This window comes from Lutjanus erythropterus, chromosome 11 (genome assembly GCF_056507025.1).
Source record: "Lutjanus erythropterus isolate fLutEry1 chromosome 11, fLutEry1.hap2, whole genome shotgun sequence".
Classification (NCBI taxonomy): Eukaryota; Metazoa; Chordata; class Actinopteri; order Lutjaniformes; family Lutjanidae; genus Lutjanus; species Lutjanus erythropterus.
Window position 1 is genome coordinate 38,231,389 of NC_139327.1, and position 27,747 is coordinate 38,259,135.

Consider the following 27,747-nt stretch of genomic DNA (forward strand, 5'->3'; position numbering starts at 1 on the left):
CTTTTATATGTATGTCTATTAACAGACAGAAAAATGCTCCTGACTGCAGACTGCCACACATGCATCTCACAATCCTTTGAAACTTTATTTATGTGTTTATTTATTTAGCAGGGACAGTGCACAGCTATTTAGCCATACCAGAGTTACTGTAGCTATAAGCTAATTTTCATCTGTATTCCCTGTGCAGGAAACAGAATAATTTCTCTGCGAAAAAAACAACTTTAGAACACTCAGTTGGATTCTGAGTCGGATACAGAGCTGATAGGAATATGACAATCTAACAATCACAGCTTGTACGTTGTTTTAAAGGCTCCCAAAGTCGTGGCTTGTTTCCACCGTTGGCAGCTTGAATCCTAACTATAATCCTAACCAACTATACTTCGGTCAAAATACAGCAAACTATGGCAATATGCACAACTTCCATTCATTGCTAGCGCAACAACTCAAACACACTCAACACTCAAACAACGGTCACTGAAAATTCATATTTTTGCCACATTTGATTTGTTGCTACCTTAGTTAGTTGTCTGTGTTTGTCATGTGAGACTAAGGCACTAGTGACAAGCAGAAGCATTACGTAAACATATTTTAACCAAAATTTGTTGAAGCGTGGCTCAATACACATATTGTGTTTAATATAGCATGACTAGCTAATGTAGCTGCACAAGCTAAAACTGAAAGCATAGCCTATATTTTGCTGAAAATATGAGTATTAACATACTGTTCATAGATTTGGACAGTAGAGACGTGTAAGTTTATTAGATATTTTACCTCTCGATTGACAATATATTAATGGCCTCCACACATTAGACCTCCACTGGAGATGTTTAAGTGCCAGTTTTTCTGTCTCGATACAGATTCTGATGCCTGAACTTTGCATATCGGCCAAAACAAAGCACAAGTCTGATAAAAGTGCATACACACACACACACACACACACACACACACACAAAACAATGAATTACGAAAAGTCCCCAGGTAATACTAGTCCTGTGCAAAAAGGGCTTTTGTGTTTTCCCAGTAGCAGCCAAATACAGTAAATCTAGAATTTCTATATCAGATGAAATTGTACAAATTGTACTTATATAAAGACACAAATCAGACAAGGTCAGAATGTTCATAAACAAGAAACCGTCCCTCAGGGAAACCAAGAAAGGAGACGGAGTACTTTGTGAAAATAGGATCTGATTTCAGTTGCACTCATCACTCCATCTCTGTTCCTTTAAGGTTCATTTAAGGTTTGGGAGCTCAATGCTTTCAGTGTTTTTAAGCCCACACACTCCCAATCCAGTTTGCTTCACAGTTACATCGATGTGTAGAAGACGCTTAGACCAGGACTAAAATCCGGTAAAACACTCATCCTTGAATGTATAAACTGCAGATGTGAAGTATTTGACTGTGATACTACATGTACAGATAAACTGGAATTAGCTAGATTCTGACTGGTGTGTAACAATGTTTGCTTATGACGCACAATTTTTTCTAATGAATGTGAAGTTTTATTCCCGCTGATGTACAGTAATACTGCAGAAATGTTGTTTTCACAGTAACCGAGAGTTTAGTGGTCCGTTGTATGTAATGTTCTGTTTTTATAAGCAATGACTGCCTGTCATTCTTGTCTTTATGTGTTCTGTGAATGGAACTGATGAATTCATGCATGTGTTTGTTTTGTTGTTCTCTTTGAAGACGTCATTAATGTGTCAGCTAGTTTCTGAAACGCCAAGTGTCCATTGGGTTATTGAGTCTTAAAGGGGAGGTCCACCGATCTTACACATTAAAGTCTGTTTGCAGGTCTTGGGGAGTACTACTGCATATTATTAAAAAGTTCTGTAAAGGGGACTGCCCTTTATTCTAACAGCCCATTATTCCAAAAACCCCAATAGTCTGAAAATGTCCCATTGGAGCGCAAGTTTATCCCAAAAAGGTCTGCTGCTTCAAAAATACACACTCTCCCCGGAGTTTATATTATTAGGTACCAAAAGTAGTTGGTTGGTTTGGTAAAAGATCAAGTATTGGGTTAAAATAAGTATGTTAGTCAGTTAGGTTGCGTAGGTTCAGAGCAAAGGGCCCTCGGGAGCAATGGGGGTTTGTTTTCAGGATAACAGACTTTTGGAGAAATTGTTTTTTTGGGGTTTTGGAATAATGGGCGATCGTAACAGTGGCATGGCTCTCATCGGCTGTGGCAAAATGAAAAAATCTGTTGGTGTGGAAAGAAGTGACCTCTGTAGCTGCTCCTCATGTCTGCTGCAGGATAGCAGCTCGAGGCTACATTAGCTGCTACCACATGAAGCAAAGCACACGCTGCATTGTGGGTAATGTAGGTACCATGTTTTGACAAGGAAGAAGAATGCATGGAATAAAAATGATGATGTCTCTGGTTCCGCTGCATCAATTTTGACTTTTGATGTCTTTTTTTTTTCTTTTCATCGTGAGACTGACAGTGTTGCAGGAGTGAAATGCTAAAGCAATGGCGTGCTCTTTAGTATGTTTCTTTTAAAACAATGCCAAAAAAACCTAATATGTAAAGTCTCTTCTGGGTTTTGCCCATTTTCCAAAAAAAGACCAAAGCTAACAGTTTAGCTGTTTACATGGCAAATGAAGATGAATATTCCAGTAATATTCCTGTAAAGTAATGATGTACGTCCTACATCTTATATATTATATCCATAGCAGACAAAAGCACGTGCAAAAACCTGTTGATATTACAGTCTTTCATAATGTTTAAAAGTGTTTCTCCTTACAACAAGGAAATGTGGACTTTTCTTTGTGTATGCATTTTGACACAGCCTTGCAAAACTGCTGGCTAGCTGGTTTGTAGGCATGAGCGAGTACACCATTACCTGTTACCTGTTTGACCAAATAAATTATTTCTATCTGTACTTGGAACGGGCAGGCTTTAAACTGGATTTGGGTGGTGCTAAACCGTAAGTGGGAAGGAATAACCAGAAGTTGTTCATTTAAACCTGAAAATGATATGGCTTTACAAGCAACACATGCAGTATTAGCTACCCAACAAGGATGTTGCCTCATCACACTGACATTTTCCTCATACTCATAAAATGTACATTATCCGTACCAGATACTCATATCACTCAGCTGTGATAAAAACCTGCATACTCTGAATGTGCTGTATGCAGTCTAAAGTCTAATTAGGAATAACTAACCTGAATATGCTGTTTACAAATAGTGAATATTGTCATATTTGGAATAACAGTGGAAAATTAGTGCGCACTAAATACTAATTTTAAAAAAAATGTATTTTATCTAGTATTCCTGTTGAGATTCAGATCTGTTTTGACTGGAGACCTTGGAAGTACAACTAGAAACATGCCAGTAAACAACCTGTGCGCACAAAATCTTCTCAAACAAGTTGGACTGTCTCACTGCGTTAAAAACAATATGGATAGATCTACAGTTTATACGGCATCTGCAAACAAATGTATAAAGGAGCACAGACGTGGAGGTTTCCCTCCGTCTCTGCTGACGGAGCGTGTCGATGCAAACACAAACATAAACACAGATAACCTAAAGGCCTCCAAATCCGCCTGAGCTTATTTTGTCAGGCAAAGTTCCACAACCGGTCGAACAGGAGGCTGTTTTCGCTGAGACGTCACTCTGGCTCAGAGTTTCAGCGTTTACACGGCGTGCTGTCACTTCTGCAGGTTACTATGACCACGAGGCAGCATGACTCAGCCTGCATGACCACACACAGCTTGTAGCTGAGGGCTTGTCATGCTGTAAAGCTGTGGGACGTCCAATCAGAACCAGAATTAAGTAAATGATTCATGATGTGGTGACGTACATGATGTGAAGTGAAACCAATTAAAGTTTTTGTCTTATCATAATGTTCTACCAGGTTACGGGTTACATGTTCTTCTGTGGGTTGAGAATATAATACCACTGCTCAGACCTGAATTTATTTTGGCGATACAAGGCCTTTGTGCCACAATAACAATATTAATCTTACATTGTGGTGTTTTAAGGGTCATAACTGCAACACTCCAGGGCGTCTGCAGCCTTTATGTGCTGTATGTGTTCAGACTGAAGATCTGAGAAGCATTTCACTGATGGAAAACCTGCTGTCAGCGTGCTTTATATTTTTTTAATTCCTGCACACAGACACGCATTTTACAACCTAAATTCTAAAAAAGGTGAGAAGTTGTGTAAAACGTGAATAAAAACAGAATGCAATGATTTGCAAAAACTTTGATTAATATTCAACTGAATACAATAAAAGACAAATATTTAATGTTCAAATGATGTTGATAAACCTTGTTTTTTGTTAATATACACTCATTCTGAATTTGATGCCTGCAACAACTTTCAAAAAAACCAACAACTTTCAAAAAAACCTGGGACAGGAGCAACAAAAGACTGGGAAAGTTGTGGAACGCTCAAAAAGAACCTGTTTGGAACATGCGACAGGTAAACAGGTGAACTGGTAACAGACAGTATCATGATGTGGTACTAAAGAGGCGTCCTCGAAAGGCGCAATCGTTCACAAGCATGGATGAGGTGAGGCTCACCACTGTGTGAAAAACTACATGGACAAACAGTCCAAGAGTTTAAGAACAAAGTTTTTCAACACAAAACTGAAGGAATTGAGAGATTTCATCATCTACAATCCATAATATCATGAAATCTCTGCACAAAGGGGGCAAAATCCACATCACTGTATAATGGATACTACATGGGCTCATGAACACTTCAGAAAACGCAACACAGTTTGTCTCTGCGTCTACAAATGCAAGTTAGGACTCTACCATGCAAAGAGAAAGACATATATCAACAACATCCAGAAACACTGCAGACTTCTCTGGACCTGAGCTCATCTGAGACGGACTGACGCAAAGTGGAAAAGTCTGCTGTGGTCTGACGAGTCCACATTTCAGATTGTTTTCACAAATCATGGACGTCGTGTCCTCCGGGCTAAAGAGGAACAGGATCCATATTGTTACCAGCATCTGTGATGGTATGGGGGTGTGTTAGTGCCCATGGCATCATGGGTAACTGTCACATCTGTGAAGGCCCCATTAACGCTGAAAGGTATATACAGGTTTGGAGCAACACATGCTGCCATCTAGATGTCTTTTTCAGGGACACCATTGCTTGTTTCAGCAAGACAATGCTAAGACACATTCTGCACGTGTTACAGAAGAGTTCAGGTTCTAGACTGACCGGCCAGCAGTCCAGACCCGTCTCCCACTGAAAATGTGTGGTGCATTATGAAGCGCAAGACACGACAACAGAGACCCCGGACTGTTGGTAGAGTTTCGTTTTCACAGCTTCAACAGTTCAAACATTCAACATGTTTCTGCCATTAAACTGCAGCAGGGATTCCCTGCCCAGCAGTTATTGCAAACAAAGATTGTGATTGGTTCTTGAGAAGTCTATGAGGAAATGAACCTTCTTTTCACATGTTTTATGACCTCAGTAAACAATTTCCTAATGAGTTTATGGTCTCAACCGTTAGTTTCAAGTCTTTCTTGATACAGCATGATGTCTGGCTCTGTACTTTGATATTTATTATAGAGTGTATGGATATTACTGCCACACAAAAGGACATGGAAATACGGATTACTTCTAAAACAAAAAGTCTGTTGCCAGGCTGGCAGCCTCCTAATCCTGTAACGCTCAACACACATAAGAAAATAAAAATCGCTGGATGGATCATTACCACTAGCAGGGTGAAGTTTGTCCTGGCACCAGAGGAAAGACAAACATTGTTGTGGTGGCCATTTCAGACTCAGCTTGTCAGACTCTCTGCACTCTCAGACTTGGCTCAACTTTCAACAAAAGATACCAGAGGGGCCTGAGCCTTATGACCTCCTGTCCACCACGGAGACCCGGAGGAGGACAGGCCACACAGACGAGCAAAGAGAGAAACAGCTTGGAGGCATGTGGGAGCAGAGACAAAACAGAGGGTTAGAAAGATGCAGCAGCTGTTAGAGAAGATAGACTTTTATTCTCACTGGTGGAACAAAAACAGCCTGTAAGTGATGAAGATAAGACGTTCGAAGGGGGCATGGTAAGAAAAGGCCCTGCTGCCACCTGACGTCTGTTTGACTCTGGGTGACACAGAGGAGCACAGGATGGGTTCAGACTGCTCGTCACCATTGATTGCGCCATTGATTAAGCTGATTTGCATATTGTGCATTGACGTGTCGCCTGGTAAGAGCATGGAGAAAAAGCTGCAGAAAGCCTCGCTTCACTGTGATCATCTAAACTGTAGGAGACACAACAGTTTTTTAGCTCCACAAACTGGACGTGACTTATCTCAGCAAAACTGCTTCAAATGAGTGCTGGACGTGAAGCACCGAGCGACCTGTCCTCCTCCTCCCCCTCCTCCCCCTCCTCCTGCAGCAGCATTTCCCCAGTTACTTCCTGTCAGCATCCAAACACGATAAATGAGGATTATCAACACGTGGAACATGTTTCTGTTAGAAGAAGTCAATTAAGATAGATGTTTCTTCTGTCGTTTAATACTTTCATCCTCGCATGCGACAAAACTAACCGTAAAGACCGTCTGTAATGCATTTCAGTCAGCAGAAAGTCACTAAAAATATTTTCTTTGGCTCAAAAATACACTGCCAGTGATCATCTTACCTGCACATCCTGTGATGTAGTATTTTTCTGATCAGGCATCTGATAAGTTGGAAATTAGAGAAGTTTTAAAATATGCCACTATTATCATTATTCTAATATAATTCATGTGTATTTTTCAGGATTATTATTGAATAAAATATTTAAATATTAATGAGAAGTTTTTGTATTTTAGGTAAATTAATTGTGCAGCTCTAATAAGTTTTAATTAGATCAGAAAAATTGGACGGAGCCACTCCCCGGTTACAATTTTGTAAATCATCAGAGGCTCCTTAAAGTCTGATGTGACACAAAGATAAAGCCAAAGAAGTGAAGCTGAGGTTGGTGAAATGTGATCAGATTTTTTGAGACTGCAGCTGCCAGCACACAGCAGACCAGACTGGACCAGTCAGGTCAGGAGGTGCCAGTCGGTGCCGGTCATACCTGACATACCTGCAGTCAGGTGACGCCTCCTCCCTCCTGAACGTGCCGAGGATGTTTTCTCAACCGTCCAACACGTGACTCTGCAGGAACGTGGGAGCATTTCAGTGGAATGGGGAGGTAAATGATTGACGAGTCTAACAAAGGTCAACGCAGCAGATGTGGGTCAAGTTATTGTTTCGCTGTCAACCTGCAGCAGATAATCTGTAAAACAACAACAGGAGATAGTAAAGATGATGGGCTCCAGATTCACATGAAACGAGTAGGGGGAGAAAATACTGCACGTGTTTAACCAGCTATTTCTTAAACTTTGTGTAAACCGGTACACATGACAGGACCGCTGGTTTGATTCTGGACCAGCGATTCCCAAACTTTTGTAGCTTGAGACCCAAAAAATAATTTGGTGTCTCCCTCTTACCCATCTTACAAAAACACATCATAAATTAGCTTAACATCTACATTCATAAACTGGTTAACACAGCAAAACATGCATTTAAAATGCAAATGAAATGTGCTTAATTTATAATAAAAGTTTTACTTAAATGTCATAATCACCAGTAATCAAATATGCTGTGTGTAATTTTAAGTTTCCCACCACCTCATAATAAATATACACTGTCACCTGAAACACTGGAGGGCTTTTAATTTGAAATGGATACAGGAAGTGTTACAAAATTTGTATTCTAACAGCAAAATGCAGTAAATTTTAACAGGTCAGACAGGAGTGGATCAAAACAAGGCTTCAGACTTAAACATTCCCATCATGCCCTGGACTGAGAAGGCTGTTAAAGGGATAGTTCACCCAAAAATGAAAATTCAGTTGTTATCTAGTCACCCTCATGCCGAATGAGGGTCGGGTTGATTTTGTTAGTCTGCAAAACACTGCTGGAATTTCGCAGGAAAACAGAATCTCTAAAACATCACTTCCATTGTTTGTGAGATTCTGCAACACTGTTTTCCTGTGATTATTAATTGATTAATGAAAATAATGGTTTGTTGCAGCCTTAAAAACACTATATTAGGTTTGACAATGTCACCACATTTTATACTGAGGTAATCCAAAAGTATTCCAGTTACATTACTTTAAGAAATGACTGACTACATTTTCAACAAGTAACTGTTATTGTACTGGAATGCATTTTAAAGTAATGCTCCTAACTCTGTATATTCGTGACCCAATGAAAACGGTTCTGTGACTCATTTGAGTCCCAATCTGTCAGTTTCTCTGTTGGGCTTTTATTAGTCACAGTGTTTTGGTCCCAGCTGTGCTTCTACGTTTCAGTGATTTCAACTGAAATAAAATATTCTATCAGAATAAAATATCCCCGAGGAAAACATGTCACTTTTACTGAAAGAATAGAGAAGAAACACTTATAAAAGTTTTATTCACCTCAGTTATTTCGGCCTTTATCTGCTTTGTTTTTCTTTATTGATCCTTTGCAGCCATGAACAAACTCAGCAGGGTAAAAAGAACAGTTTATATGAGTCACAGTCATGATTAAACCTACAGAGCTGCAGACGTGTTCTATAGACGTCAGTGTTGATGTATTTTTAAAGATCCAACTGTACAGAATAACAGAGAAACTGTACGCAGTGCTTCCATCACTCTCAGGCTTTATTACTCACATTTAATTGGCCGCTCCTCTAGTAGAGATGTATGTTTCTATCCACCTGTCAAACTCGCCTCTGTTGTTTATTTCCCCGCCGTTTTCTTCCCTCCCGCCGAGCCATCAACGCAACCACATTTTTTCCAGATTACGATGACGATGCATTTGCGTTGCTGCAAATGTCAAATTAATTTCCAGTTCTCCAAGGCTTCGCTGAATTAATCGTGGATAATGTGTTCCTGATCTGGGGCTGGAACATATTTTACTTTAATAAAAAGAAGACCTTTTGACTTAATTTGCATTCATATCATTACCTCGGGATCATGGGATATGTTGTAGTGTGATGGAGCATGACAATTTCAAGGAGACATTAAAATACATAAATATTTAATTGTGCAGAGGCTCAAGGATGTTGTGTTTCTTCCACTATAGTTTTAGGTAATCCTGTAAGATCCTGTAAGTCATAATAATAATAGTAATAAATCAATCTAATGAGAAACACTCAAAATTAAAGAGTTAAATCCTATTCACACGAGACTAGTATTACCTGAAGACCTCATGATTTGGAAAATACCAACTAAACAATGTGATCTTCTCATTATTTTGAGATAGAAAGTAATTAGGGAAAGTTTCTTAACATTTTGTCTTTATTTTTTCATTTTAACATGGATAAAAATCGGCTTTCATACAAATTTGTGTGTCTTGGACAAACCTGTTTATTATGAGTGCACAATACTTACTTTCCTTAACAATATGTATTTATGTAATCCCAGCTAATCTTCTTTCATACAACCACGCAACAAACATTTTATTGTTGAATTTACTCTGCAGTGACTGGAGTCACCCGACCTCTTTCACATGCGAGGTGCCTGTCACTCACTGCGAGGTCCGCCATTTTTAAAGTTAGATACAGCCTTTTCAGTTTTCAGATCGCTGTACAAATAAAAATAAAGTAAACCAGAGGCTTTTGGTGAAGATATTTTTAGCCGTTCAAGACGACAGTCTGCACCACAGATCATCTGAAAGATGAGAAAATGTCAGTCAGTCAACTGGAATGTTAAGAAAACATGTATGTGGTTTAACTACATTTAAAACTGTGGGAGAAACTCTGTTGAATGAGGCCTAATCTATGAAAGAGGTTTAGATGATGGTAGTTTGAGTTCATTCATTTCTTCCCTCTGCTCAACAATTTGCAAAAATCACTTTGATGCACCGATTGTCAGCAAAATATTTCACACAGATGCATGAATACACTCTGTCATGAACACACTTTTCATCAGAATTAACCATCAGAACAACAGCACACAAATAACAAGTCAGTTCAGTATAAATCAGTGAATTGATAGAAAAATTAAAAAACATTTAATCAGAGAGACAGAAGAGAAAGTCATTTTCATTCAAGTCCAAAATAAATATTCCCTGAAACATAAAAACACAACTTTTCAGATCTGCAGCAATAAACAGCAAAAAGAACTCAGTTTGTTCAGTTCAGGGTCTCAAAATTTGGCCCGAGTAAACCCTCTTCACCGAAACAAACCAAACGAGGATCTTTGGGAAAGTTTTAGCGGTTCGGTTTATTAAAGAGTAAAAAGATTAAATCAACTCGCCAACAAAGTTAATCAGAGATCAGTGGTCAGGTGTCAGCTGTTTGCTTCATGATCAAACAGAAAATCAAACAGAAAAAGTTTGTGAAAGAAGAAAATAAACGGAAAAAATGAGAAATGAAGACCTGGAGTTCACCAACTCACCTGCAGAGAAGGGAGATTATTGATCGGCTGGTTCCGGAGATATTCGATCTTTTCGGAGACTCACGTGGCGTTTTTCCCACGCTGTCTTTCAGAAACCATCACTTCCATTTGACTTCCGTTACAAAGGAAGAGACGCGGCCGACTGCTCGAAAAACGGTCAGTGATTGGTTGTCAGGATGGACAGGTGACAGAGGGGTGTGGCCTTCATTTATTAACATTAATTAATTTTCCTGGGACAGAACATATGATTAAACATTACTATAAATATACCAGAATTAACCAAAAGGCGAGATTTTATTGCACAGATGTAAAGTTGGAAACCTAAAATCAATCTGAAAATAAAGAAAGAAGTAAATGAATGAAAGAAATCAGAGACAGGTCACATTGAAATGTGGACGCTGATTAAAAAGACCTTTGATTCACATGTCAAACTCAATATCAGCAACTTTACAGAAACATTATGAAGAAATGACAAGAAAAGACAACTGGATAAGAAAATGTTTATAATTCATAGAAATTTCTTGAACTCATTAACTGAAAATAAATAAAATAATTTAATAAAGGAAACATCAGATATCACGTGAGTTTCTTATACATTTTTTGAATTTTAGTAATATTTTATTCTCCTTTATTTCTTTATCATTCAGTTGTATTACTTTATTATTTATTATTCTTTTTCACTTGTAAATCTTTTATTTTCATATTTTAGGGGCCAGTTAATAAACAAGCATTAATAATAACTTTATTTACCAGAAAGGCACCAGCTTCACATGAGTCTTAAGCCAAAAAACAACTATACTAGAGCAGCAAATGTGTATCAATCTGCTGCTGAAAATGTTTGTTTTGACTTAGATAAAATTAAAATACATTTTCAGTAGGAACTGATGGTCTCAGAGCCACAGACAGTAACACAGAAAGTATTGAGAGATGGACTAACAAGTCTCTGGCTTTGGTGCTTTCGTGGGATTTGTGAAAAATACTGAAAAAAAACCCACCACACTGATCCTGTAAACCTCCACGTCCTTTCCCGGAGGCAGAGACAAATCTGTCTCCACATCATCCCTTCAGAGAATCTCGTGTTTACTTCAGATGAGATTATGGTGACAAGTTGTTATTTTCTTAAACACTCAGCTGTCGACTCAATGTTTTCTTCAGCGTTTCTCACGACGTGTTCAGGGTCAATTTTTTCTCCCAGGATCGTCCTGCTTATCTTCACTTCAGTCTCCGCTGATTGAATTGACCTTCATTATGACTCTTTTTGATCCTCTGAGAGACTCTGAACCTGTTTGTTTTATCTCTGAAAACTGTTGTTCAAAAATATCCCATCTGAGCAAATTTTTACATAAACACGCCATTATGACTCAGCCTCTTTATGATTGGTGGTCTCTATAAGCACAGAGTAAATCTAAAGAGGGCTGTCCACCACACTGGCGGTTAAATTTGCGCCAATTTATTTATTACTGTTTTGTGTGATGCAATCTGAAAGCTCGCCGATGCCTCACAGACACCTGAGAGGTTATCAAGAAGGTTTAATATCCAGCCGTGTCGGGGACGGGACAGGGAGCCGTGCACCAAAATCTAATCAGTTCAACCACTAGTCCAACTGGACATTTGTACCAAAGTGTTCTTAAGATACCAAGTTCACAAGAATGGGCAGGACGAACGGACGCACAACCTGAAAACACGCCTCTGGCCGCAGCTGTCGCCGGCACAGAGGCATAAAAAAAGAAGTATAAAAAATACAGAAGTAATAATGTGACATCCTGTTGCTGATCGGTCTCGTAGTGTGCTGCATGTCCTGGCAGACTCGCAGTGGTCTTAGCTGGTCACAGAGGGGGCGTTAGTCGGGAAGGGGCCTGTCAGAGTAATGAAATGAGACGATGGGGAGCAGGTGTGGGACCCAAGGTGAGGAGAGACGCTCGTTTGTTTGCTGCGGCGAGAGGACCGACGAGTTTCCCTGCAAAGTCCTGAGTTATTGTCCGTGTTTAATGTTCCTCATACATCAAATTATTCATTAAGAAGCTCCGCTTGTATCCTTTTTATGGTCCCCTTTGTATCTAAGGAAGATGATTAAAAAGCTTTTATATTTTGGGCTCCTTCTGAGTGGAATAATTTACCTGCAAACATTCATTCTGTGTCACTTCCCTTATTTAAACTTGTTTTGTTTTCTCATCTTGCTTATATTCTCAGTAAAGCTTTCACTGTTCCTTTACTTTATTTATCTCAGGAGTAATCACTGTTCCTTTTCTTTTGACTATTTGTACCTTTTAACTTTTATTTATCGAGTTTGTTGTCTGTGGTTGTTTTGTGTCGTTCACATTGCTGCTCTTTAGAAAGTGTCAGCACAATGATTCCATGCTTTAATGACATGTTAAAATAAACTGAAAACCATCATTTTTAAGGTTTCTGGCTTGCAGAATAAATAAGACCTTGTTATTCTGACCTGACTGTTAAGAATTCATTGACACAAACCGAGTCAACTGATTAACTGTGTTATGAATGGACTTCTCTGTGACTTTTAAAGAAGCAGGAAACATGTTTTCACACTGAAGTTCAAAACATGATGCTGCAGTGAGATTCCTCCCAGATGTAAACATCATCAACATCTGATGCTTCAAATGAAGATCTAAAACACGTCAGAGGAGTCTCCAGTGTATGTGTGCGAGGATACTTTTCATCGTGGAGAAAGAAAAACACAGCTTTGGGTGCTTAAATGATACATATATTTAAAAATACATCTCAGAACACACAGTTGAGATCAGGACATTATTTCTGAAAGAAAATGGGAGAAATAAACAGTCTTCAGAGGGAGGACAATCACAGGAGGAAACTCCTGAAAGGTCCTTAACGAGACACAGAAGTAGTGCTTGTCCCTCAGTGGTCCGGGACAGCTCTGCTTCCTGTCACAGCCGCTGTCCTCACAGCTCTGTCTGAACGACGTCCATCTCGTCCTGATACAGAGGACGACATAAAATCCAGAACGGGCTCGGCGACTCCTCTACTGGTCCATCGCCTCTGGAGCGGCCAGCGATTTGATGAAGGAGTCGTAGTGCTGCGGGTGGCAGCGCTTGTACTCGTTGATTTTCCTCTTGATCTGTTTGGGTGTGTCCTGGTAATAGTTCTTCTCATCTCTGGCCATCGCCTGCAAGGACAACGAAGAACAGGATGGTGAGTTTGGTCAAAACTAGAGTAATATTCCTTTGTTTTGGACGGTTTCACGCCTGGTTTGGTCTGGACTTTCAGACTTTTCAGTTTGATCTGAACCCAGATTTGTAGGTGGGAAACCTGTCGTGGACCAAACAGCAAAACCTTAGTTCAACAGCACAGACTAGGAATCATTTGAAGCCATTAATCAGAGTCTACAATCACCAAATTGTGTTTTAAATGCCGCTCAAATGTGTTGCACTTTGCACCGTGCATTATGAACATTACACATTAACCTACAGAACATGACCACAACTCACTTCAGCAACTCTCCAGGAGTTGGGATAAAAGCAAAGCTAACCCAGATTAAACCCGAGAGAGTGAGGCAGGGAGAGATGTGTTGTCATCGGCCAATATCCTCCTCAAACCACCGTAACCGCTGGTAGCAATAAGTCTTGAAACCAGAAGTTTGAGTTTTTTTAATTCAACAAATAGCTCTCCCAAAAAAAAAGCAATGACAAATGAGGCACAATTACAACCATTTTTATACTACTGATTAATTATTGATTAATGAATTTTGAATGGGTTAAATTCATGACATAGTACCTTGTCAATTTAGCGTTAATAACAAAGTACAGCTGGACTTTGGTCATTAGTTTTAGAGGTTTTTTCTCTTTGGTGTAGATGATTAAAAGTCAGACGCCCATCAGAGATTTAGGATTCATCTCCTTTAAATCACGATTGTCTGTCTGTGTCTGTGCAAAAATTTAATGACATCTGCCAAAAGATGAGATACTTCACTCGGGACCGAAGTGTCCAGACAGCCTGAGGTCCCCGTTCTGCTGTTAGGTTCATTTTGAGGTCTGAACGTCAGTATTAAAAAAAACTTCTGGAGGGTTCATGGATTTTGTCTGTGTGATTTAATATTGATCATGAAACACACCAAAATACATTTTTAGAGGGCGGCTGTATAATTAACTGCTGCGGTCACATAAAGGTGACTGACTCAGCCTTTCGGAATTTAAAGTAAAAGACTGAATATTTTCTATTGAAAAATATTTTATTGCAGAAACTCTCACACAATATCGTCTGTTATTGACTGGTTCAGACCTGGCTGTGCTCCCACTGATGACTCAGTCCCATTTAAAGCAACTGTTGAAAATCCATTTGAATGAGGCACTTTACTGATAAACGCTGAAGTAATTTAAACTTCTGCCACTCGCCGCTCTGAGCAATAAAAACTGAAAAACACACTAAGCTCTCGGCGCCGTCCGTAATGTGCACCAGCGTGTCCCTTCAGTCTGAAGTCAGGAGAAAAACAGCAGCTGTGAAAGAAGAATATCATGGAGCTGAAGCCTTATTTGTCCTTCAGCTGTGCAGCTTCGTTTGAAACTTTTCTCAGCCACACAGAGGAAGGACGCCGTTATCATCGAGAGCACAAAAGATAAAAATATTCAGCTGACAAATTAAGTTTTCTTCTGCAGCGACTGAGCACGTCCAGGATGGTACAAAGAAACAGACTCAGACCTTGGCAGTCAGCCCTCATATCTCAGACGTCAGAGCGCCCTTGAACGCACCATCAGGGAAAGTTTCCCAAACAGCTCTCAGACATAAAGTTGAAGTCAAGCCAGTGAATATTAAAGCTTGATGTCTCATTTAAGACATACAGGTCTGACTGAGCTTCAGACTTTATCCTCGTAGTGACTCCTGTATGTCCTCAGCTGATTGTGAGTCACTGATCCCATCTGGCTCCATAAAAGGATTCTCTGATTTTCCATGTGTAAAGTCCATCATCAAGGGTTGTACACATTGGTCCTCTACAGACACCTGCATGACCACACGTACACGCCTGCACAGAGTACATCTGTGTGTAGAAGGTGTTTGTGGATGACCAGGTTCCTCGGGCAACATTGTGGGAGGTGCTGCAGGACTACGGGGTGAGGCAGTCACTGCTCAGAGCCATTCGATCTCTGTACGCCGAAAGCAGGAGCTGTGTCCCGGCTCTCTGTAGTAAGTCAGACTCTTTCCCGGTGAGGGCTGGCCACCACCAGGGCAGCGCCTTATCACCAATCCTGCTTGTGACATTCCTGGACAGGATCTCAAGGTGTAGGCCCGAGGATTGCAAAGCTGCTTTTTGCAGATGATATGGTTCTGATGGCATCATCGGTCTGTGACCTCCAGCACTTGCTGGACCGGTTGTGAAGTGGCTGGGATCAGCACCTCTACGTCTGAGGCCATGGTTCTCAGCAGGAAGCCGGTGTGTTGTCTATTCCAAGTAGGGAATGAGTCCGTACCCCAAGTGACTGAGTGCAAGTATTTCGGGGTCTTGTTCTTGATGGAGCGTGAGATGGGCCGGAGAATCGGAGCAGCAGGAGCAATATTGTGTTGGCTTTACCACACCGTTGTGACAAAAAGAGAGCTTAGCCAGAAGGCAAAACTCTCCATCTACCAGTCAATCTTTGTTCCTACTTTCATCTACTGTCATGAACGGTGGGTTATGACCAAAAGAACAAGATTGTGGATACACAGGGCCGAAATGGGTTTTCTCAGTAGGGTGGTGGGCATCTCCCTCAGGGATATAGGGTGAGAAACTCAGTCCTTCATAAGGGACTCAGAGTAGAGCCGCTGCTCCTTTTCGTAGAAAGGAGCTGGTTGAGGTGTTTCGGGCTTCTCGTAAGGACACCACCTGTCGTACTCAAGTAAACATGGAGGCCACTGAAGACAGTGTTTACAGTTTCATTTCTACGCTGATGTGCAGTGGAAACCAGTGAATTTGTGAGCAGATGATAACCAGGACGAGGAGAAGAAAGAGAGCCAAATTTTTAATTATGGCTTTTTGTGGAGCAATGACTGCTTCCTCTGCACAGGAGTGTGAGCAGATGTGGAGTTAGACCCCGGAGCGGTGGGACTGTGACGTGAATCGGCTTCACAGAAACAGATTTCATCCAAAATTCCAGGATGTCAAGGGATTCTAACATCATCTGTCAGAGCTGTCTTCATAAGAGTCATAAGATGCTTCAGGCGAGTGAGTGACGCAAAAGTCGCATGAAGTTTGATATGAATTTTTAAACTGAGGTTGCACTGCACAAATCAGATCTCTATCTTAAATCACAGGTGCGGTCTGGTCATGGCGCTTATACTCAAGGGTCCAGCTATACATAGAGTGCTCACTCTCTCTGTACATGTAAGATAAGATCATCTGCTGCTGGCTATATCTTATATTTAATATTTAATCTATGGACATGAAAGTGAAATTGAGCTCATCTAACTCTCGGTATAGAGCGAATAAACTAATGATGAATTATTCCTCTAAAGGCATGTGTGCTTCAGAAAAAAGTGTCTTTCAGATAATTTAACAGCACATAAAATCTCTCTTTGAAGGTGGAACACTGAGGCTGACTGCATCCGACCGTTTCAGTTCAGCTGTGTGGAGGTGTGAAAGGTTGACAGGATTTGAGCTCCTCTGTCAGGCTCTCTTTCTTATTCCTCACACAGCTTTTGCAACATTATGAATGTCTGAGGAGAAACTGTCCCAACGTTTGTACCCTTATCTCTAAGAGACGAGGAATGCTTGCAGACGGATTGGGGAGGCAGGTGGATGCAGCCGGGAGGCTGTGACAGATTTAATGGTGTTACCTTTAGCAGTGGCTGGATAATGCAACGTGCAAATTAGTTCATTTGAAGCATAATGCAGCCTTTACAGTCTGAACAGCTTTTTGTCCTCTGTGATAAATTTAGTTGCTAGATAACGGCCTTAACAACAGCTTCATTCATTACATATTAACACCCAATTTTACGCTGTTACAGATACAATGTATCAGTTTCTTTATATGTCCATAAGACATAAGAAACTGCAGCACAGAAAAGCTCAGTTATGCATCTTGTTCAGAAGGAAGACTGTTTTTAACTTTACGTTTCTGTAGGTTGAGTGTCAGAATATATGTAGGAACTACTACAAGCAAGCACAGCACTAAATGACTTACATAAATCAACAAGACCTTCTGGGAGAAGATCGGCTATTTCTGTATAGTTATTCTTAATGGCAGCCACCATGTCAGATGAAACGAGGCGCCAGCCAGCCAAAGTTGCAGCGAGTTTGACGTTAGACAGTTAAAAAGAAAAAGGAGGAGATCATTATTGAGAATTTTATTTCTGGCATTACATTTTTGTGGTTATTATGGTGTAAACACTACCGCTTTTGTCCACAGGGGTCGCCAAAATCAACAAAATATAAAAGTTCCTTTACACTTTGGAAAATATCAGATGGTTAAAAGGTGTAATATTTAACAATCTGAGGCAATTTACATGTGTTTATTGCTTTGAATTGCTGATGTGTGAACAGACTGCAACTTAATTAAAAAAAATAAGACATTTACCTACTTTCTTGGTTGTCTGTGAACTGATTTCTAAGTAAAGGACTCAGGAAAATCCTAAAGATGTGACGTTTATGCATGCTTCCAAGTGCTATGCCTCTCTATCAGTGACTAAAATTAGCTACATTAGCTGAGAAATGGCGTCCAGTGATGTCAACAAACGACCAGCACCTTCCACATAACAGAGTCCAACATTAAAGCCAACATAGCTGCAAAGCATTTGAAATACATTTCGATATTGTGGTCTTAACTGGATAATATTAGCTAATGTTAGCTTGCTTGCTAACAGGGACAAATTCCTAGCTAGCTTAGCTGTCATGCTAATTAAATTGGATCCTTTTTATTATTTGCCTCTACTATAATTGTTATGGATTCATTAAAAAAAAAAAAAACAACTTGACAGCTTCACGCGTTTTATCTTATATTTTATCCTAAATAGGACCATAATTTAAAAAATGAACATCATGCTGTAAAGAGGACTTTAAACTAAAGATTGAGACCATATAGTCATTAGCAAAGTGTTGTGAAGGCTGTAAATCAAGTGAGAATTATTGAGAATTTTATTTGATTCGATATGAACAGACTTTTTCTTGCAGCCAGCGGAGATGCCCCCTGCTGGACATTAGAAAGACTGCGTGTTTAAGACACTTCTACATTGGCTCCTCTTTTCAAACCTGGAAGCTCTGTCAGTTTCTACTTCTACTGTCTATGGTGACAACACTGTGGTTAAACGCTGGGTAGATTTAGGGACATAAAATAACTAGTAAGTGTTCAGGAAACAGATCACTCTTGCAAGATGGTTCCCTTCGGGACACAACCTGGGTCAAAAGTTCCACACAGAATCTTTGGTTTGCTCGCTACAAAGCTGTGAGAAATCACGAAAAACCCACCAGCATGGTATTTTAATCTCCCAGCTCTGTTACCGTGGTAACATTGTTCAGAGTTTGGTTCCTGCTCTCACCTTGTAGTTGTCGTTGTGTTCTCGGATCATGTGCTGAACGTACTCGATCAGGTCGGAAGATAATGTCTTGCAGTCTTTCTCTGGTCGGCTGGCCTCCTCCTCCAGCTCTGTTCAAAACCACACAAAAACAAATCGGGATGTAAAAACACATCTCAGAGGCTCCCACAAGAGACAAATATTCATTTTATTTTTTCATCTCGCTACATGAGAAGGCAAGGGCATCAAGATAAGGGAACCGAGAGAAAATATGCAAACCATCACAGTCAGTCTTTGTAATATGAAAAAATCAACACAATATTAAAACTACTTCTGGTACTACTGGAGGAATGAGAGTCATTCAGTGCTGAAGGCCGACTCCTCTGAGCTTCTGTGAAAATGTGCATAAAAGTGAAGCTCTGCTTTCATTCAAACTGGTTTAATTAGACTGCAATCACATTCAGAAAATAAACCAAAAACATCTTTAAGAGTGGTGGGAAACAGCCTTCACCAAAACGCAACAAAAAGAGTTGTGACACTGAGGGAAAACAAAGGAAAGCACATCATTAAAAAACTGCATTTACAACAACGACTGAAAACAATTCATCAAAAGGTCACAGAGTTTTTTTTTTACAGACTTCAACTTGATGACCTCTTGTCAGTGAACTGATTTGTCTAATTGTCACGGGTCCTTGGACAACAATGGGCTTTTAGTTCCTCTAAAAGTAGTTCCTGGGACTGAAAGTTCTGGGTACTTTGGGTGAAAACGTGTCTAAACATGGTTTACTCAAATCGACCCTCTTGGGTTGCCTGAAGCTGCTCACGACATGTAATTTTTCAAGAAAACAAACCCTAAATTCTCTGATTCCAGCTTATTAGATATGAATGTTTTCTGTTCTTTACTCTTTTATGACAGTAAACTGAATATCTTTGGGTTATGGACAAAAACACAGCATGTGGGGACGTCATCTTAGGCTTTGAGAAACACTGATCAACATTTTTCACCTTGTTCTGACATTTTATAGACCAAACTGATTAACTGATCAAGTGAGGGGACAATGGAGCGTGATATGGGCCGGAGGATCGCAGCAGCTTTACCGCACCACTGTGACGAAAAGAGAGCTTAGCCAGAAGGCAAAGCTCCAGATCTACCAGTCAATCTTCGTTCTAACTCTCACCTATTATCATGAAGGGTGGGTCATGACCAAGAAAATGAGATCACGGATACAAGCGGCCGAAATGGGATTTCTCAGGAGGTTGGATGGCATCTCCCTTAGGGATAAGGTGAGAAGCTCAATCATCCGTGACAGACTCCACTCGAGTAGAGCTGCTGCTCCTTTGCATAGAAAAGAGCAAGTTGAGGTGGTTCAGGCATCTCGTAAAGACGCTGCCTCCCTTGGGAGGTGTCCAGCTGAGAGGAGGAGGAGGCCAGACCAAGGACTAGGTGGACTGGCCCTTTTCCACGCACAGACCTGGCCTGGCTTCACTCAGTTTGCACATCAGGGCTTTGCATTTCCATTATAACAGGGATACCCACATGAAGGTGTGTATTTTAACCGAAGATGAGCTTGAGGAGGCTCGAGTCGAGTGGCTGCCAAGAGGCTGTCACCCTGTTTCCTTAAATTCTTCACAATAAAAGTCCCTTGTTGTTTCATTATTTAAATGCTTTTATTATGAAGCAGCACAAACAGGAACTGTTTCCATTCAGGGGGCTTCATAAGCACAACTCCGACACAGCTGAAAGCGAATATGAAACAGTAAAATAATGCAGATACCTGAAAGTACAAACAGTGACATGGGAGAGAAACTAAGTTTCAAAACTCAGAGATTCAGTTAGAAGCTACAAAAGTGCTGAGAGCTGAACACTTTTAGAAACGTCACATACATAAGCTGAGTGTCACAACACTCGCTTGTTCAAGGGGGAGAAAGGAGGGTCATCACGGGTTGGCAGCCCACTTGAAGGCGGGTCTGGCTCACTTAGGCTCCGCTCCAGACTAAGTCTACTTTGGGTGCAGCTCGGCCTGATAAAAGTTGCCAGTATAAAAGCCCCATACATCTCCACGCTAGCCTGGGAAGACCTCGGGATCCCCCAGTCAGAGCTGGTTAACGTGGCCAAGGGAAGGGGAGTCTGGGGTCCCCTGCTGGAACCGCTACCTCCACTACCCAACTTTGGATATGCAGTTTAAGACAGATGGATGTGTAGATAAATTAACAACAAAAATAACCAGTTGCAGCCCTGATTGGGCAATGTCTACCAAACTGGCATATGATGATGTCCACAGTGAGACTTTGTTAAGGAAAAACAAACAAACAAACAAAACAAAAAAAACAACAACAAAAAAACAGAAACGCAAACTTGTCTTCTGGCAATAGGAAAAGGGCCAATTTACCAGCGGACGCTGTGATCCTGTTTGGTCTGAAAAGTTGAAGCATTAAATGAGTTGCTGTCATATTTTGAAGTATAATGTGGAACATTTCTGCAGCACAATATTGAATTTAGAAAGGTAGTCTGACACACATTTGGTATTGAACACATTCTGTGCCTCCTGCGATTTGAAAGTTGCAGTGGGCCACATTGCAACTTTGATAGTATTTCAATTAATTGTTCAAGCCTATAATGCACGGCGCAAGATGCCAAGATTTAGCGACTGTAGAATGTGACTAACGGCTTCAAATAGCTCTTAATACATGCAGCATTTTTTCCACACAAAGCTTGACATTATCGATTAATAAATTGTGGTCAATTTTAACTGCTTTGAGTGTTGTGTTGCTGTTAGCATAGTCGACTAGTTTACTTTAAAATCTGCGTTTATTCCAAAGGGAAATTAGTCATCAGGAGCAGCCGAAGGCAAACATAATCAACCCTCAAAAGATGACGAAATTTTAAATGAAGCATTGATAAATTGCTGTTGGAGATAACTGGGCCAGACATTGGCTTAGCATTTCTACTAGTGTTAGCATCTGAAAATGAGAATGGTACCCAGCCCTACTTCCAGCAGCATCTACTGTGCAGCATAGCAAGAACGATCAGGCACTTAGCCCGACTCTGCCCAATTCAATCAGGCTCCAGCCCGGTCTGGCCTGGCTGCAGACCTCCACAACAAAACAAATGATCAAAGTCAAAGTCCACAGTACTTTACATGATGAGGTTTTCAAAGGGAACTACTCACGGTTGAGGACGTAGGGCTTGGTCACGATGTTGGCAGGAGCTTTAGTCCCTCTGTCGTCACCGAGGAGCTTTAAAGGGAACAAAAACATATCATGAAGAACAAGTGGAGGTCATGTGAGCCAGTGGTGTTTGGATTCTGAGATAAGTGATCAGGACGGAGGATGACAAACATTTTTTTTCCCCAGATCGTCCATCTTCTCCTAAAATGTGGCGTGACAGGAATGAAATGTGGGGCATTTTCCATGAGTGATGTCATTTCAAGATAACATTTAGTTTGAAGTGACCATGCTGCTGAGCTCAGAGGAGGAACAAATGAATCACTTATTATGGATCGCTCACTGTCTCAAGTTAATAAAATCAAACTCTTTGTCTTAGGCCGGTGGAAAACTCTCAAATCTGCAATGCAAAGGGTCATGGGTTAGAAAATACAACTGGGGAACAAGTTGTACAAAGGTTCTTCTGGTTTCACATCATCATCATAATCAACACTCTGTTGCCCCCTTCTGGCAGAAATAAAAACTACAGGACATGAACAGTCACCTCAGGATGATCCAAACACAAATGAACAACTTGAGATATGAGCAACTTCACTATTAACTGTTAACATTAAAGGAATAGTTTGGATTTTTTGAAGCAGGACTGTATGAGATCTTGCTGTACGAGCAGCCCATCTGCGTACTTTGCCCTCGCATTATGGCTCCGCCCCTTTTTAGGTGAAAACAACCACACGGATTTGACTGATGGTCAACAGTGGGGTAGGACCAGACGAGCATGTTGCTTCTTCCTGCTCTGTCTTGGTTGGATGAGATGGTATTTTTATGTTCTCTCTGCTGCTGTCCTCCTGTTTACAATGTTTTATTTCTTAACCGTCGTTATTTTATTGTACACCACTTTGGCTTTATGAATAAACTTGACTTGACGTTTTGGATATTATATTCCTCATTCAATGTCTGTGCTTTATTTATTGTATTTTTGTATGTTTCACTTTCTACATTTTTTAAACCCTTCTAAATAAATATATGAAGTCATACCAAATAAATTCTGAGGTAGTGGTGACACGATCCATCGATCTGGACCAATATAACGATTCATTGATCAGTGATCCAATATCATAAATGCAAAGTGAAAACATTGATTCATATCATCAAGATGCGCTTTTATTTTGAAATCCTCATGGCACATCTGTCTATGAACCTCAACAGTTATTACTTAAGGTGAATTTTAGACTTTGTTTAATGTTCTTGTTGTTAATCCATGTTTTATCTGTGTTAGTGGAGTAAATGTTACTGCACTTAACTGGTTAGTGAGTAGTTGATTGAATACTTTCTCTGCTTTGTGAAGAATTCTTGTGGCGATGAGCAAAACTGTATAAATAGTTTTTTTTCTAGGTCTGGGTACAAAAAGAATTGACTGCAGGTCTTGTTCGACTGGAGAAGTCTTTGATACTAGTTAATACTGGACTATTGCATTCGATACCTATTGAATGCTGATACTCAGCCCTACCTGGTTACAGTTATTAACAATTATTTATGTGCTGTTGTTTTTTTCCTATTAGCGCCAAAAGCAGAAAAGAAAGGGTCAGCAGCTTCTTCTGTTAGTTAGGGTTAACTTCTGTTACTGACTGTGATAAATATGCATATAATATGGTCTCATGTCAACCACAGACCCAAATCGAATCAAAACCATGTCGAGACTTTATGATAACAGGACATACAGTGTAGTTGTCCAAAGAATTGATATAATATCATATCTTTATGAAACTTGTGATTTACAACCCTATTCTGAGATCTTCTGGTTTATTGTTATTTTTCTACATGCACCTTTATTGATATTTTATATTTGCACCCTTTTCTACTTTTTCCTGCAACAATGATTTCTCTCTGGATAAACAAAGTTCCAACTGATCTTATCTAACATCAGTGCTTCTCACATATATAATTCATTTGGTAGCTGAACATGATAAAGATCTTTTATCTGTTGCAGACGGATCAAAGCGCTCCTCTGAACTGGTGTATTCATGTACAATCATATTAAAAAAAACAACTTCGCTATAAAGAATTTAATCTGTGAACGCAGCAGAGCTGTTGTTGACTCTCAGATTTCAGAGTTTACACAACGACAAAAGAAAAAATGTCAGTCCGGGACGTGTGTAGAAGAAAAAGGCGTGACTACACTGCTCACAGTAAATATTAGATGTGTGCGGAGTGCGGCTGAGCAATTCATCCAAAATTTACTGAAACCTCCATTATGACTCTCTAATTGACCTCATTTCAGTCACGTCAATGTGTTTGATGAATGAATTCCTTCACACAGGCTGCCTGCAGAGTAAATGGGGCCGGCATTGTTCCACAGAACAGCTTTAAGGGATGTAATTAATGCTGCAGATGAGAAGAAGCACAGAAGAAGACGCCATGTCGATGTGTTTTCACACTTTGGTTTCAGCCGACAGGTTGCAAAGAATAACTAAAAGTTAATTGTAAATACTGTCAAAACAGAGAAATGAAGTAAAGGAGTCTCGTCTGGTCGTTTCAGACTGTGATGGTAAAATAATGTCACATTATTCACTAAAACATCTGAAACTATGAACGTGTTACTTTAATCTGATTATAATAAAATTACTTTTAGACAAGAGAGTTAAAGGGAAATTCAGCGCTTTTCATGCGCATGTCCAGTCAGTGTTGATGGCAGATGTAATCAGTTCAAACAATAAATTCCTCTGCGGGGCTTTTCACACTGCATTTAGCCCCAGGCTAAGAGAGCGGTAAGACGAGGGCAAGAAGAGCTTTTACACTGGCACATTCCAAAGTGGACTAACCACGACTTTAGTCCAGGGGTAGCTGGCTCTGCTCCAGAGCGGAGTCAGTCCTGAGTTTGCGAGGTTATACCCTGGAAATCGACTATACCCAGGGATAAAAGATTAGTGTACAGAAGCTTTAACCCAGAGCGAGAAGAATGGCAGTGTGAATCATACATCAAGAAAGGTACAGGAATAACTGAAATCTGTTGCAGAGGATGGAAAAAAGTTAAAATATTTTATCTCTGAGTGGTTAAATTGTCTACAGTTACTGCTGCTGTTTTTGACCCCCACTGTAAGGACTGAAGAAATAATGTTGTGCACAGCTGTATTTTATAAAATGTCATTTCATTAACTGTTATTGAGGTTAAAGTTAAAATGTCAGCAGGTCTGACTGTGCTAAGAAGAGGAAAACCTTCACAGATAAGTTAATCTACAGGAAACCTCAGAACCGCAGCAGTTACTTACACTCTGCTTCTTTATCGGCAGACTGCGGTTCGGATCAAACGACAGACCCATCTCCTGCAGGTTCCTGGCCATGGACTTCTTGTCGTCCCAGGCATTTCGAATCTGTGGACTGAGGAGGAGGACAGGTGAGACACACAGTTCTTATGTTTACATGCACATTAGTTTTCCACTAATATTCTGTATTTGATACAGGTCATGTAAAGAGTATATTTCAGAGTTGGATATCCTAAGACACGTGGGATACGCTGGTATTAATCTGGTTTTAGGGGCGTTCTTTGGACATGTAACCAACAAATCCAGAATATGTGTCTCAGTTGGGGTTTTTGCAGCATTTTGCAGCACACAACCTCCTACTACTCTGTGCTGTAAACAAACCAACTAGCCAACAGTTTGCAGGGCTGGGGTAGAGATGCACACACCAACTTTTAAACATTATTTTTTACATTTGACAAACACATTCTTGGATATGCACAAACATCGCAATGTTGAACTCTTCAAGAAGGTGGTTAAACGTATGAAAGATGGAGGCTGTTTTCATTCAGTAAAACAAGTCTGCCACCAGTTGAAAAAAACCATCAAAAAATCAATGCATCTAAATATGAATATTACAGGAATATTAACTTTCATACATTCTGTAGTTTTTCATCTGAATCCACTGGTGTCAACATTTTTCTCTGGTTCATCTCCTAACCAGGGCAAATACGACGTATTGACTGTCTTCATCTTTTCTAGTGAAAACCATTCAAATAACTTTTATAATTGCATATAAATATATATATATAGTTTGACTTTGTTATAAAGAACAATAAACTTTCTCAGAACTGTATTTAAACTGTGGGAATATGTTACATAATGAAACAGATCTACTATAAAAACTATTAGTGGTGAGACTGTTGTATAAGGTGGTAACTGAGCAAAAAACAGTCACAATCACTGGAGTACAAATATTTCTTTAATGTCTTTATGACCCGATGTATTCTACACACACACTCTTCACTCAGTTACTCAGTCTCCTTTAAATCTCTAAATTTAATAATGGCTAAAGTTCGTATGAGTTATGGGACAGAGAGCTGCTAAAATAAGCCTTAAATTACATTATTAAAGCCCTTCATCATTAATGTGAGAGCAGACTGAGAAGGTTAAGCGATATTCAGGTCATTACTTTTTTTTACAGTTAAAATCATCATCATCATCATGACGTCCCACACAAATCCATATATAATAAAATTAAACCTCCTTTTTAGGGTGTAAAATGTTGTTAATGTTTGATCCATTGAAAAAAAGAAAACATTGAAAAATGTTTTTCTGTTTCCCAAACCCCAAGCTGACGTCCTCAAATGTCTTTTGTCCACACCTCAAACACATTCAGTTTATCGTCATGGAGGACAGTAAACCAGAAAATATTCACAATTCAAAAGTTGAAAACAGAAAATTCTTTTGAAAAATGTCTTCTTTAACAAATGACCCAAAACGATGAACTGAAAATCAAAATAGTTGGTGATTAATTTAATAGTTGACAACTAATTGTTGCAGCTCCAGCATTAAGACAAATTTCAGGCAGGATCTTTCTTTTTCTCATTACTTTGAAAATATCAAGTATTAGTATTTTGTTATTTTAAACGTGGTATTGTCACAAAAGGACTCTCACACCGTCTAACTTGCAATATACCTTTAATGAGTCCTTTTGCAACTTTCTGTTCTACTCGCCTCTCTCATCTAATAGATGCACGAAGTGTTCCTTTGTTCTAAAACATGCGGTATTGAAAAAATATTGACGAGTCAATGATGTTGACAACTTTAACGGCGGGTTTTACTGAACATGCTTTGTCCTGGGACCACTTTTGCAAAGCAGCAGGAGGCTGGGGGCCAGTTAATAACAAACATTAATCACAACATTATGATCAGCATCAGATAAAATGAATACGTATTAGAATGTCCATAACTCATCTTACTTTTAAATTCTGAAATTGGAGAAGTAGATATACTTAAAACGCCCTAATATGCAATAATTAGTGTATAAACATAATATTGTATAATAATATAACGCTGTTAAAGTTGAGGACCTTTACATGTAATCAGGGATTTTACTTGTAATAGAGTATTTTCAGACTATGGTATTTCTGCTTTTACTTGAGTATCTGAGTACTTCTTTCATCGCTGATACTGAAGATAAATTACAATCAAACAGCTCTGAGATAAACCCACAGATCTTCTCACATGGTATCAACATGTCCACAGTTAGCTAACGTTAGCTTACATGCTAACGTACCGTCCTGTCTCACACCTACTTCTCTATCCTCGGGTTGTATTTCTTTATGAACTTCTTCTTCAGCTTCTTTCGGTTCTTGTTGTAGTCGAACTTCTGTCTCCTCGCGGACTTCTTGGCTTTCGGCATGTTTGCGGTTTGTTTGTCTCTCTGTTTTCACAGAACAGAGGAGGGTTCGTGCTGCAGAGGAAGAGGCACGTGTGGAAACGACAGGAAGT

At 39.8% G+C, this 27,747-nt stretch overlaps 1 protein-coding gene across 1 annotated transcript; it reads right to left on the reverse strand.

The window, feature by feature from the left end:
- Positions 1 to 13,078: 13,078 nt before the first annotated feature.
- Positions 13,079 to 27,742, reverse strand: nop16 (NOP16 nucleolar protein homolog (yeast)). The gene is made up of 5 exons (XM_084730053.1): positions 27,552 to 27,742; positions 25,264 to 25,372; positions 22,003 to 22,069; positions 18,857 to 18,963; positions 13,079 to 13,520 (listed from the first exon to the last, which is right to left on the reverse strand). The coding sequence occupies exons 1-5, from the start codon at positions 27,656 to 27,658 to the stop codon at positions 13,377 to 13,379; spliced, it is 534 nt and encodes a 177-aa protein (XP_084586179.1). The 5' UTR covers positions 27,659 to 27,742; the 3' UTR covers positions 13,079 to 13,376.
- Positions 27,743 to 27,747: the final 5 nt, after the last annotated feature.

Excerpts from the sequence above, each read along its gene's own strand:
- nop16 (XM_084730053.1), bottom strand. The coding sequence starts at position 27,658 with ATGCCGAAAGCCAAGAAGTCCGCGAGGAGACAGAAGTTCGACTACAAC. Across the intron at positions 18,964-22,002 it reads CAAGCCCTACGTCCTCAACC|AGCTGGAGGAGGAGGCCAGC; the intron begins GTGAGTAGTTCC and ends GGTTTTGAACAG. Across the intron at positions 13,521-18,856 it reads AACACAACGACAACTACAAG|GCGATGGCCAGAGATGAGAA; the intron begins GTGAGAGCAGGA and ends TTGTCCTTGCAG.